General features: G+C 46.2%; 1 protein-coding gene across 1 annotated transcript in view; it reads right to left on the bottom strand.

The window, feature by feature from the left end:
• LOC118368148 (cysteine-rich motor neuron 1 protein-like) overlaps positions 1-13,298 on the bottom strand; it is a 192,957-nt gene that overhangs the window by 37,672 nt on the left and 141,987 nt on the right. The window contains exon 7 of the mRNA XM_035751968.2: positions 10,449-10,646. Within this exon, the coding sequence (XP_035607861.1) occupies positions 10,449-10,646 (198 nt within the window). The remainder of the gene's footprint in view (positions 1-10,448; positions 10,647-13,298) is intronic.

Genomic DNA, 13,298 nt, shown 5'->3' with positions numbered 1-13,298 from the left:
TTTATATTTTTGTTCAGTGTATCTCTTAAAATGAAGTGTCTACATTTCATCCAATCCATGTAAAGATTGTACAACATTTAATATCATATTGTAGGGTGCTAGCTCACCAAATTTCACAGTCATGGACACCAGCACAAGGTTTAGTTATGACAGCTTTGACATGTTCCTCCCTGATGCCTGTCACACTGCCTGGTTGGCTGCTACTCTGCTGTATGGATCTTCTCTCTGCTGAGCAGAGGGCCAGGACCAGTGCTGTGCTGTGATTATAAATATGACGAGGGTTGTACAAGGGTTGTAGAGGAGACCAGACCAGGAAGTCAAAGAATGAGTGGGGAGGAGGACATGGGACAAATGTTAGGAATAGGACAGGAGGAGGTAGGGAGGAGAGGATCATAGGAGGTGTAGGACAAGGGAAGAGAGGTGTGGAGGACGACAGGAGAAGTTAGGTGTGGAGAACAGGAAAAGAGAGGTGGGGAGGAGGACAGGATAAGTTAGGTGTGGAGGAGGACAGGAAAAGAGAGGTGGGGAGGTGGACAGGAGGAGGGAGTGGGAAGGATGACAGGAGAAGGGAGTGGGGAGGAGGACAGGAGAAGGGAGTGGGGAGGAGGACAGGAGAAAGGAGGTGGGAGGAGGTGGCCAGGAGGAGGTAGGAGGACGACAGGTGGAGGTGGGGAGGAGGTGGCCAGGAAGAGTTACAGGGAGGACAGTCAAGGTTAGAGTAGACACGAGTGAGTAACTGCTTTTTCTTCATCTCAGAACCCAGAACCAAATCACATGTGCACTGGACAGTCTACCCAGCAAACTGGGTGTAACGGATGTGAAACGGCTAGCTTAGTTAGCGGTGTGCGCTAAATAGCGTTTCAATCGGTTACGTCACTTGCTCTGAGACCTTGAAGTAGTAGTTCCCCTTGCTCTGCAAGGGCCGCGGCTTTTGTGGAGCGATGGGTAACGATGCTTCATGGGTGACTGTTGTTGATGTGTGCAGAAGGTCCCTGGTTCGCGCCCGGGTATGGGCGAGGGGACGGACGTAATAGTTGAACTGTTACATTGATGCTGTTGACCCGGATTACTGGTTGCTGCAGAAAAAGGAGGAAGGTCAAAAGGGGGGTGAGTGTAACGGATGTGAAACGGCTAGCTTAGTTAGCGGTGTGCGCTAAATAGCGTTTCAATCGGTTACGTCACTTGCTCTGAGACCTTGAAGTAGTAGTTCCCCTTGCTCTGCAAGGGCCGCGGCTTTTGTGGAGCGATGGGTAACGATGCTTCGAGGGTGACTGTTGTCGTTGTGTGCAGAAGGTCCCTGGTTCGCGCCCGGGTATGGGCGAGGGGACGGTTTAAAATTGTACTGTTACATGGGAACATTCCCGTCTCCCTCTCTTCCAACCCTCGCCACTCAGCGCATACCCAGTTTGTCATGTGCCATTGCAATCTTCACTCTCTCTCTCATTTACATTTTTACATTTTAGTAAGTAAGCGGATGATCTTATCGAGAGCTACTTACAGTAGTGAGTAGATTCTCTCCCACTCTTCTCTCCTCTTCTGTTCTATCATCTGTCCCTTCTGATAAATCTTTCTCCGTCCTGTCTCCTGATTTTGCCATCTTTGACCCAACTCTCCTCCCTTTCCGCATCCCCTTTACTCCCGGCTGGCTAGACACTCCCCTTCTGCTCCGTGACTGAGCGACTCATTGCGAGCTTACAGAATAGGGCTGCGGGCAGCTGAGCAAAAATGGAGGAAAACCAAACTTCCGGGGGACCTTTCATCCTTTCACTACCTCCTCTCCACCTCTTCCTCTGAATCTGCTGCTAAAGCCACTTTATATCACTCTACATTTCAAGCTTCTGCCTCTAACCCTAGGAAACTCTTTCCACCTTCCTCTCCCTCCTCAATCTTCCACCCCCTCCTTCCTTCCTCTCTGCGGACATCTTTGTCAAGCACTTTGAAAAGAAGATTGATGACATCCACTCCTCATTCACCCAGCCAATTGAGTCCACTGGTCCCACTCACACTTATTAACTACCTTTCTGCCCTCTCTCTCCAGATGAAATACTGTGAGGTCCGGCCACTGGTGAGGTTCGGCTTCCCGACAACCTGCCCACTCGACCTGATCCCCTCCTCTCTTCTCCACACCATCTCTGGAGACCTTCTCCCATTCCTCACTTCCCTCATCAACTCATCCCTGACCACTGGCTGTGTCCCATCTGACTTCAAAATGTCCCGAGTTGCTCCCCTCCTCAAGAAACCCTCAACTCCTCTGACGTCAAAAACTACAGACCTGTATCCCTTTTCAATTTTTTTCCCCAAAAACTTGAGCGTGCTGTCTCTGACCAATTCTCTCGCTATCTCTCTCAGAACAATCTTCCTGACCCTAATCAGGACAGGTCACTCAACCGAGACTGCTCTTCTCTGTGTCAGGAAGGCCCTCCGCACTGCCAAATCTGACTCTCTCTCCTCTGTTCTTATCCTCCTAGATCTATCCGCTGCCTTCGACACTGAACCATCAGATCCTCCTTTCTACCCTCTCAGGGCGTCTCAGGCTCTGCACACTCTTGGATTGCATCCTACCTGGCAGGCCACTTCTACCAGGTGACATGGAGAGGATCTGTGTCTGCACCATGTACTTTCCCTCCAGCGCATCGGTTCAAGGCCCTCTCCTCTTCTCTCTCTACACCAAGTCACTAGTGTCTGTTATATCCTCAAATGGTCTCTCCTATCATTGCTATGCGGGTGACACTCAACTACTTTTCTCCTTCCCCCCTTCTGACACCCAGGTGGCGACACATCTCTGCATGTCTGGCAGATATCTCAGCTTGGATGTTGTAACAGCTAATGGGGATCCCTATAAAATAATAAAATACCCCCAAAAATCACCAACTCAAGATCAACCTTGATAAGCTGGAGCTACTCTTCATCCCAGGGAAGGCCTGCCCGCTCCAAACCCTCTCTCCACGGTGTCCCCCTCCAAGAGTGCAAAGAACCTTGGTGTGATCCTGGACAAGACCCTGTTCTTTTCTGCATCAAACCTGTGACTTTCTCCTGCAGGTTCATGCTCTACAACATCCTAAGAGTACAATCCTACCTCACACAGGAAGCGGTGAAGGTCCTAATCCAGGCACTTGTCATCTCCCATCTGGACTACTGAAACTCGCTGTTGGCTCGGGTACTCGCTTGTGGCATCTAAACCCTGCAACTTATCCAGAAGGCTGCAGCCCGCCTGGTGTTCAACCTTCCCAAGATTTCCCATGTTACCCCACTCCTACACTCAACCCAGTCCAAGCTCTTCTCTGCCCTGGCACCCCAATGGTGGAACCAGCTTCCCCCTGAAGCTAGGACAGCAGAGTTCCTGCCAATCTTCCGAAAACATCTGAAACCCTACCTCTTCAAGTTATATATCTTGAAAACGGATTGCTGACATGAAAAACATTTTGGGACTATATTAAGTAACAATGTGCTAATGAAACAAATACCAAAATATTGTTTTTGGGTGGAGTTTTCCTTGATGAATGCACCTTAAGATGTAAGTCGCTCTGGATAAGAGCTTCTGCTAAATGACTAAAATGTAAATCTGTAACAACCCCCACAGAACATTCCCCTAAGGTTCTTATTAGGTTTCTAGGTAATGTAATAACAAAATGTGTTCTGGGAACATTCTTGCAACATCAGTTTAATATTTTATACAAAAATGGTAGTATCATCACCACAACTGGACAGTATTTTTTGTTTTTAGAACTTTTGGGACAACCTAATGAATGTTCTGGGAACGTTCACAGAACCAATTTTGGTTTGCTGGGTAGTCCATCACCAGAGACTATGAATGAAATGATGCACAACATCAGTTGTAGAAATAAAACATACTGATAATGCTAATAATAACAATGCTCAATCTATTCGAAACCATTTAAAAGTAAATAGATAGCAGCCTATATAGAGAAACATGTCATTAAACATAGGCAAAACAAAATTGTTGCTGACAATTTGGGGTCACTTAATTACTGGTAAACACAAAATGGCCAGGTAGGGAGGGAGAGTAGGTCTGTAACGGCGTTCTTCGTTTGTTGAAAGAGAGTCGGACCGAAATGCAGCGTGGTGGTTACTCATGTCTTTAACGAATGAATCGCGTTACATGAAATAACTGATACAAATACAAAACAACAAAACGGAACGTGAAACCTAATTACAGCCTATCTGGTGAAACTACACAGAGACAGGAACAATCACCCACGAAATACAAAGTGAAACCCAGGCTACCTAAATACGGTTCCCAATCAGAGACAACGAGAATCACCTGACTCTGATTGAGAACCGCCTCAGGCAGCCAAGCCTATGCAACACCCCTAATCAGCCGCAATCCCAATAACTACAAAACCCCAATACGAAATACAACAACATAAACCCATGTCACACCCTGGCCTGACCAAATAATTAACGGAAACACAAAATACTAAGACCAAGGCGTGACAAGGTCTTTCTGAAAACAACGCAGTACCAATTATTCTGGAGTTGCAAATTTAATTAAGCACCAGCAGATAAAAGTAACAACATTATAAAAACATTTTTTCCCCATCCGCTTTCTTTTCAATGTTATTTGTCTCTGACGAACACCTCCATTCATTTATTTCAGGACTTTTCGATGTTATGATTTATAAATGAGCACTCTCTCTCTCTGATTTCATTAACTAGCTAAAAACTAGGGCTAAAACAAGGTATCCCTAATAACAAACAATTGGTGGGCGGGCTGAAAACAGCCTAGTGGCTATAGTAGCAGAGGCATGGCAAAAGACTATACACACAAACAGTGAGAAAACACACACACACCTGTTGAGGTGGGATTCCGCTATAAGTTATGCAGCATTAAGTATCGCAGAGGCTTCCAGAAGGCTTCATCCTAATATGACAGCCTTCATTTGCTTAATTTCACATAGCGCATCTGGTACAATACCCACCCTGACAGAGTGTCACATTGAGGAAACCACCTCTCCTAACAAATAATAATTATGAAATAAAAATGCATAAAGAGCTGGCCTGACTGAGGAGGAGCTAAATTAAGCTGCAGGGAGCACAAGGACGTGCCCCTGGGGCCACTGGGACAAGGGCAGGGGTGTGTGTGTGTGTGTGTGTGTGTGTGTCTACTGGCTGGGAGGGACAAGGTCAGGGGTGACAGTGGCAGGACCTGGCTTTTGTTTACCTGGTCTTCCCAGAGGCCCAGACCCAGTACACACAGAGGCCCAGACCCAGTACACACAGAGGTCCAGACCCAGAACACACAGAGGCTCAGACCCAGTACACACAGAGGTCCAGATCCAGTACACACAGAGGTCCAGATCCAGTACACACAGAGGTCCAGACCCAGTACACACAGAGGCTCAGACCCAGTACACACAGAGGCCCAGACCCACAGCTCACACTGACTGACCCAGCCTCAGGTTTAAAGCTGATGGGCTCTAACAGTCAACGACTGCATGTCACAAACCCCCACACTGCAAGTTGGTGACTACATTGGTGTAAATCAAAAAACCATTGTAATAATATTTGATATGGTAAATAGATGAGGCAATCCCATTCATTGTTTCTCAGATGATTCTAGATGGCAGTGAAATAAGGTTGAGGTCCTAACCAGTGAGGTCTCTATTAAGGGTAGCCTGCTACATATCACCAATGTCAGGAGTTTTTGTTGAGGAGGCAGAGTAAGGTCACGAGAGGGATAACGATGTGAGGGCATGCATTAAACTCTGCTGCTCCCTTTCATCATAGCATATCTCTCAGAGTATCTCTCACGTCCCCCACCAAGACACAATGGTCAATATCCCCAATAGCACAGATGGTGAAACCCATCTTACAGTATAATACAAAAACTCATCCCATCCATGAATGGAATACAAATATGAAGGTGTTTGGGAGAAATCACATTTTGCAATTCTATGCATTTTTTCCATCTCCCTTAAAACATTGTTTAATTAGAAATTCATCAAAGCCAAACCTATCCTAGTGACAAAAAACATAATGCCCCATAGGGATTCCATTCCACAAACTACTATCAGTAAATGTAATGGCTGTAAATGTGTGTGAGCATGAGCATATCAAGGAAGCAAATAATATCTTCACCCACCTATCTATCTCAGCTTTGATCTGAAAAACCCTGGAAACATATTGCTTGAATGAGGACAGAACACACAAAAAAATCATTATCAGCAACAGAAATAGTGTGCCTACTGTGAAATAGTAGTATTGAGTGAACCATTTTGAGCTTATTTCACCTATTTTACATAATACAGAAATAAAATACGGTCTATAAATGCATAAATACATATGATCTGTTATTATTCATATTACCGTTCAAAGTGCATGGCCAGGCATGTGACAATTGGGTTAGCGTGGGAGGACTGGGGACAACATGGTGACCCTACCTGCCTCTCCCTCTCTAGGTGTGAGCCTCGGTCAGTCAAAAAAACACATAATTTCTCCAGAGGCAGACAGGCACATAAAATATTAATGGAAGGTGGTAGGGGTGAGCGTGCTCACCATGGGGTAGAGGCAATGGGACCTGCAGGCATTAAGACATGGCATGGATCACTGCCCTCCTCTCTCCCTTCCCTTCCCTCCCTCCACCCATCCCAGGTCCACATTATTGCAGACACAGGAGTGGAACTGACCCCAGGCCAGTGAAACTAGCTACCTAAGTGGAGATCTTTGCATCCTGATTACAAAACAAAACTCACCATAAATCCACTGGTTTGAGCTTGTAATGCATTACGTTGCTCATTTTAAATTCCCTGTTAGTCATTGATTTTGTTTTAAAATGCTTTGATAGTCTTATATTGGTCTGTTTAATTGGAGGGAGAAGTGGAGGAAGAACTGATACAGTGGGGCAAAAAAAGTATTTAGTCAGCCACCAATTGTGCAAGTTCTCCCACTTCAAAAGATGAGAGAGGCCTGTACTTTTCATCATAGGTACACTTCAACTATTACAGACAAAATGAGAGAAGAAAATTCCAGAAAATCACATTGTAGGATTTTTAATGAATTTATTTCCAAATTATGGTGGAAAATAAGTATTTGGTCACCTACAAACAAGCAAGATTTCTGGCTCTCACAGACCTGTAACTTCTTATTTAAGAGGCTCCTCTGTCCTCCACTCGTTACCTGTATTAATGGCACCTGTTTGAACTTGTTATCGACTCTCCTTCAACGGAAGAAAGCCGTTACCGAATCACCCACCACACCCGGACCAAGCAGCGTGGTGACAGGCAGCGACAGCAGAAGCAGCGAAAGGAGGAATGGACATGCGAAGACGTTTTGGATGGCAAGGGTTGTTACACTTGGGAGGAGATACTGGCTGGAAGAGATCGCCTCCCATGGGAACAGGTGGAGGCACGTAGGAGAGCAGAGGCAGCCGGAGGGAGGAGCCGATGATACGAGGGAACACGGTTGGCAAGGAAGACCGAAAGTCAGCCCCAAAAATGTATTGGGGGCTCAGGGAGAGTGTGGCAGAGTCAGGGTTCAGACCTGAGCCAACTCCCTCTGTTTATCGTGAGGAGCAGCGATCACAGGACTTCTGGACTTGGGAGGAGATATTGGACGGAAAAGGACCCTGGGCACAGCCTGGTGAATATCGACGCCCCAAAGAAGAACTGGAGGCGGCAAAAGCGGTGAGGCGCTGGTATGAAGAGGCAGCACGGCGACGCGGATGGAAGCCTGAGAGTCAGCCCCAAAAATGTATTGGGGGGAGGGTCACAGGGAGTATGGCTACGCCAGGTAGGAGACCTGCGCAAACTTCCTGTGCTTACCGGGGGGCTAAAGAGACCGGGCAGGCACCGTGTTATGCTATGGAGCGCACGGTGTCTCCAGTGCGGGTGCATAGCCCGGTGCAGTACATACCAGCTCTTCATATTGGCCGGGCTAGAGTGGGCATCGAGCCAGGTAAGGTTGGGCAGGCTCTGTGCTCAAGAGCTCCAGTGCGCCTGCACGATCCGGTCTATCCAGTGCCACCTCCACACACCAGTCCTCCGGTGGCAGCTCCCCGCACCAGGCTTCCTGTGCATGTCCTCGGTCCAGTACCACCAGTACCAGCACCACGCACCAGGCCTTCAGTGCGTCCCGCCTGTTTAGCGCTGCCAGAGCCTTTCTCCTCTCCTGCGCTGTCGGAGCCTCCCGCCTGTTTTTGTCATGGGGTTTTTGTGGGGTGTCTAGCATAGTCTATGGCTGCCTGAGGCGGTTCTCAATCAGAATCAGGTGATTATCGTTGTCTCTGATTGGGAACCATATTTAGGCAGCCATATTCTTTGAGTTGTCGTGGGTGATTGTTCCTGTCTCTGTGTTAGTTGTCACCAGATAGGCTGTATAGATTTTCACATTCCGTTTGTTGTTTTTTTATTGTTCGTGTTTTTCTTTATTTAAGATGTATCGAACTAACCACGCTGCATTTTGGTCCGTCTCTCCTTCAACGGAAGAAAGCCGTTACAGCTTGTTTGTAGGTGACAAAATACTTATTTTCCAACATAATTTGCAAATAAATGAATTAAAAATCCTACAATGTGATTTTCTGGATTTTTTTTCTCATTTTGTCTGTCATAGTTGAAGTGTACCTGTGATGAAAATTACAGGCCTCTCTCTTCTTTTTAAGTGGGAGAACTTGTACAATTGGTGGCTGACTAAATACTTTTTTGCCCCACTGTATATAATAACTGAAATATTAATCTGTCCCATTACTGATATGAGATTCAGTCCCCTGTTGGTCCCTGTCAGATCATCCATCCACTGACTGACTGCATGATAGAGTCCAACTCATCTAAATACAAATACTATTTATTACAGCAGATTTAACCTTCAAGTTACTGTGTGGTAAGTCAAGCATTCAAGGCCACATTATTAAAAGTATGCTAATGCTGATAGAGATCTTACAGTTGATTGTTTAACAGCTAAAAATGCTAAGCTGTAACAATCAATTCAAAGTGTATTGGTCACGTACACATATTTGCAGATGTTATTGCAGATGCAGGGAAATGCTTGTGTTGCTAGCTCCAACAGTGCAGTAATACCTAACAATACAAAAACAATGTATCCATATCTTTCATCACTGATTTTAGCATTTGCTGACTCTTGAAGATTTGTTTCATCATGACTTCCACCTACAAAGTTTTGACTGGTTATGATTAAAGACATTTTTATACACCTGTATACGTTTGGTAAAAGGCCATTTGACACAGTGCTTAGTCCATAGATAGTGTTCCTGGTATCCATAAGATAAGGAGTTATACTATATTACAAACATGGTACTTGGCTACAAAGGTAAAAGAGACTATAATCAACAAAGATCTTCACCTACAGTACACCATCGATCCAATATATGCTTGTGTGGATGTGTATGATATAGAAACCGGCAGCATACTACACTGCACTAGCCCCTTGAACCTTAGATGTAATCTCATCAGTGATAGGAAGCCAGAGAGAGCCTTAGAAAGATAACACAACAACATCCCCAGATAGCTTTGCAAAAATCCATAATTCAGACTTGCCTAATAAAAGATTATGATTCTGTAAGCCGCTAAGCTCACTGCTTCCACTAACCAGACAAACGAGCAACAAGCAGCAACCTAAGTCCCCAGTGTGGTCTTCCCAAACCAATATGAGAATAAAGGAGGTAATGTGGTATTCTGATACACATGCGTGATGAAACTAAAGCAGTGCATAATGTTGGGGGAAAAGAACACCAGGGACGATTTGTGTGTCACCGTTTGTATGCAGATTGCTGCTGTATGGCACCAGCGGTAGAGGAGCCGAGGCACGCACCTGCTAACTGAAATTATGCGATTCTGCTCAGCTTCAAATAGATTTCCCTGGATTTCCCTAGATTTCATTAGAATCCTCACAGACACCGACCCTGTCTGTCCACTGAGTCACACTGCACTGCCAAGTAGATAAAACATACAGACACATAGACAGGTCCATATGGATACAAAGACAAATACACATAAAATGTACAGTACACAACGGCAGAGAGAGACAGGGGTAATGTAGAGAGAGAAAATGCGAGAGACAGAGAAGCAGACAAACTGAAACTTAAGCTGAGAGAAAGAGGCAAAAATTTAGACAGAGAGAAAGTAAAAGAGAGAAAGGGATAGAAACAGGCACAGCTAGCATGAGAGATAGAATTAGACAACAACTGAGTAGAGACATACTAGGAGATGCAACCAGACAGAGGCAATGAGACAGACACAAACAGAGACAGACAGGTTGAGGTGATAGGGCATGTCAGGTGGCGGTGTGTGCTCTCCTTACCCTCACACACGCACACACACACACACACACACACACACACACACACACACACACACACACACACACACACACACACACACACACACACACACACACACACACACACACACACACACACACACACACACACACACACACACACACACACACACACAGACACAAGCATACACACTTACCCTCACACACTGGACAGCACTCTCCGGGTACGGTCACTGGGTTGAGGCAGCTGTGCCCACAAGCAGCGGCCACACACCGGGAGTCACCACTCACACACTGGCAGAACGTACAGTCGTCCTCACGCCAGTGGTCTCCGTGTGCTAGGATCTCCCCATTCACGTAGCAACCTGCGAAGTTCAGCACTGGGTAGATGGGGTCTGGAAAAGAGATAGTTGGAAAAAATATTGATTAAGATTAAAGACCCCAAAACAACAGAACAGGAGCCCGTAACTTGAATCCCAGATGGAATAGCAGTCGGAAGTGTGTTTTTGTCTTGTCCCGTCCTGTCCCTTGTTTATACCGTTTTCTTCATATATATTTTGTATATATTTTAATCTCAATTTCCATCTACGGACTGAATATACTTTCCTGCAACCCGCCTCACCCAATGAGGTACGGAACTGCTATTTTTATAGTTTAGAACCAGAACCCCGTTCAGAAGCTAGCCAGCTAACTAGCTACAAGCTAGTAGTCAGTTAGCAGCTGCTAGCGGTCCTCACCGTTAACTCGGACATCAGCCAGCCTCAACCCGGTCAATTCCTGCCAGTCTGCACAGCGCGATATCAACTCAGAGCATATCTGCTTTTTCTCTACCACATCTCCGGATTCCTACCGCATGCTCTGAACCTTTACACAGGAACATCACAGCTAGCTAGCTGCTATCCGAGTGGCTCCAACTGGCTAACGTCTCTGTCCCGAAGCAAGCACCAGTTAGCCTTGAGCTAGCCTGGAGCAAGGCCCATATCCAAAGAGATCGACCAGCCAATTCTTGGGCTACAATACCTCTTTTGCCAATTGGCCTGGACCCTTTACTGCCGACACGGAGCCCCGCCGATTCATCACGACTGGTCTGCCAACGTGGTGTCTGTCCGAGGTGGTTTTAACAGGCACTTCCTTTGCGAAGTCGCCTGAGGCCCATCTGCCAGCCCCGGCACGCTAGTTGTCTGAATCGCCGTGTCTCCAGCTTGCCTAGCGTAGCAACTACGGAATTGGCTCCCTGACTCATCTAGTGTTACTCTTTGGACCCTATAATAACTCAGCTACACATGTCTCTCCCTAATGTCAATATGCCTTGTCTATTGCTGTTTTGGTTAGTGATTATTGTCTTATTTCCAGGTAGAGCCCCTAGCCCTGTCCAATATGCCTTAGATAGCCCTTTTGTTCCACCCCCCCACACATTCGGTGATCTCACCTGGCTTAACTGGAGACAAAAACTCTCTCATCGTCACTCAATGCCTAGGTTTACCGCCACTGTACTCACATCCTACCATACCCTTGTCTGTACATTATGTCTTGAATCTATTCTTCCGCGGACCCAGAAATCTGCTCCTTTTACTCTCTGTTCTGAACGCACTAGATGACCCTTATCCTACTCATCCTCTGTTCCTCTGGTGATATAGAGGTTAACCTAAGCCCTCCAGCCCCCAGCACCACTCCAATTCCCCAGGCACTCTCACTTGCTGACTTCTGTAACCCGAAAAGCCTTGGTTTCATGCATGTTAAAATTAGCCTACTCGCTAAGGTTGTTTTATTCACTGCTTTAGCACTCTCCGCTAACCCTAGCCATGTCAGAATCTTAGGAAGGCCACCAAAAATCCTGAAATTTCCATCCCTAATTATAACATCTTCCAACACGATAGAACTGCCAAAGGGGGCGGAGTTGCAATCTACTGCAGAGATAGTCTGCAGAGTTCTGTCATACTATCCAGGTCCGTGCCCAAACAATTCGAGCTTCTATTTCTAAAAATCCACCTTTCCAGAAACAAGTCTCTCACCGTCGCCGCTGGTTATAGACCCCCTTCAGCCCCCAGCTGTGCCCTGGACCCCATATGTGAATTGATTGCCCCCCATCTATCTTCAGAGTTTGTACTGTTGGTGACCTAAACTGAGATATGCTTAACACCCCGGCCGCCCTACAATCTAAGATAGATGCCCTCAATCTCACACAAATGATCAAGGAACCTACCAGGTACAACCCTAAATCCGTAACCATGGGCACCTTCTTTAGATATCATCCTGACCAACACGCCCTCTAAATACACCTCAGTCTCAGCGATCACTGCCTCATTGCCTGCGTGCGTGATGGGTCCGCGGTCAAACAACCACCCCTCATCACTGTCAGACGCTCCCTAAAACACTTGAGCCATCAAGGCCTTTCTAATCGACCTGGCCCAGGTATCCTGGAAGGATATTGACCTCATCCCGTCAGTAGAGGATGCCTGGTTGCTCTTTAAAAGTGCTTTCTTTGCCAACGTAAATAAGCATGCCGCATTCAAAAAATGTAGAACTAAGAACAGATATAGCCCTTGGTTCACCCTAGACTTGACTGCCCTTGACCAGTACAAAAGCATCCTGTGGCGTTCTGCATTAGCTTAGAATAGCCCCGCGATATGCAACTTTTCAGGGAAGTCAGGAACCAATATACTCAGTCAGTTAGGAAAGCTAAGACTAGCTTTTTCAAACAGAAATTTGCATCCTGTAGCACTAATTCCAAAACGTTTTGGGGCACTGTAAAGTCCATGGAGAATAAGAGCACCTCCTCCAAGCTGCCCACTGCACTAGGAAACACTGTCTCTACCGATAAATATACGATAATCGATCATTTCAAGAAGCATTTTTCTACGGCTGGCCATGCTTTCCACCTGGCTACCCCTACCCTTAAGCATCTCCAATCTAAAATTAAATCTAGAATCAGCTTCCTATTTTGCAACAAAGCCTCCTTCACTCATGCTGCCAAACATACCCTCGTAAAATTGACTATCCTACCGATCCTTGACTTTGGCGATGTCATTTACAAAATAGCCTCCAAC

This window comes from Oncorhynchus keta, chromosome 35, assembly GCF_023373465.1.
Source record: "Oncorhynchus keta strain PuntledgeMale-10-30-2019 chromosome 35, Oket_V2, whole genome shotgun sequence".
NCBI lineage: Eukaryota > Metazoa > Chordata > Actinopteri > Salmoniformes > Salmonidae > Oncorhynchus > Oncorhynchus keta.
The sequence above is the reverse complement of the archived record's forward strand: the minus strand, read 5'-3'. Positions and strand labels throughout refer to the sequence as shown.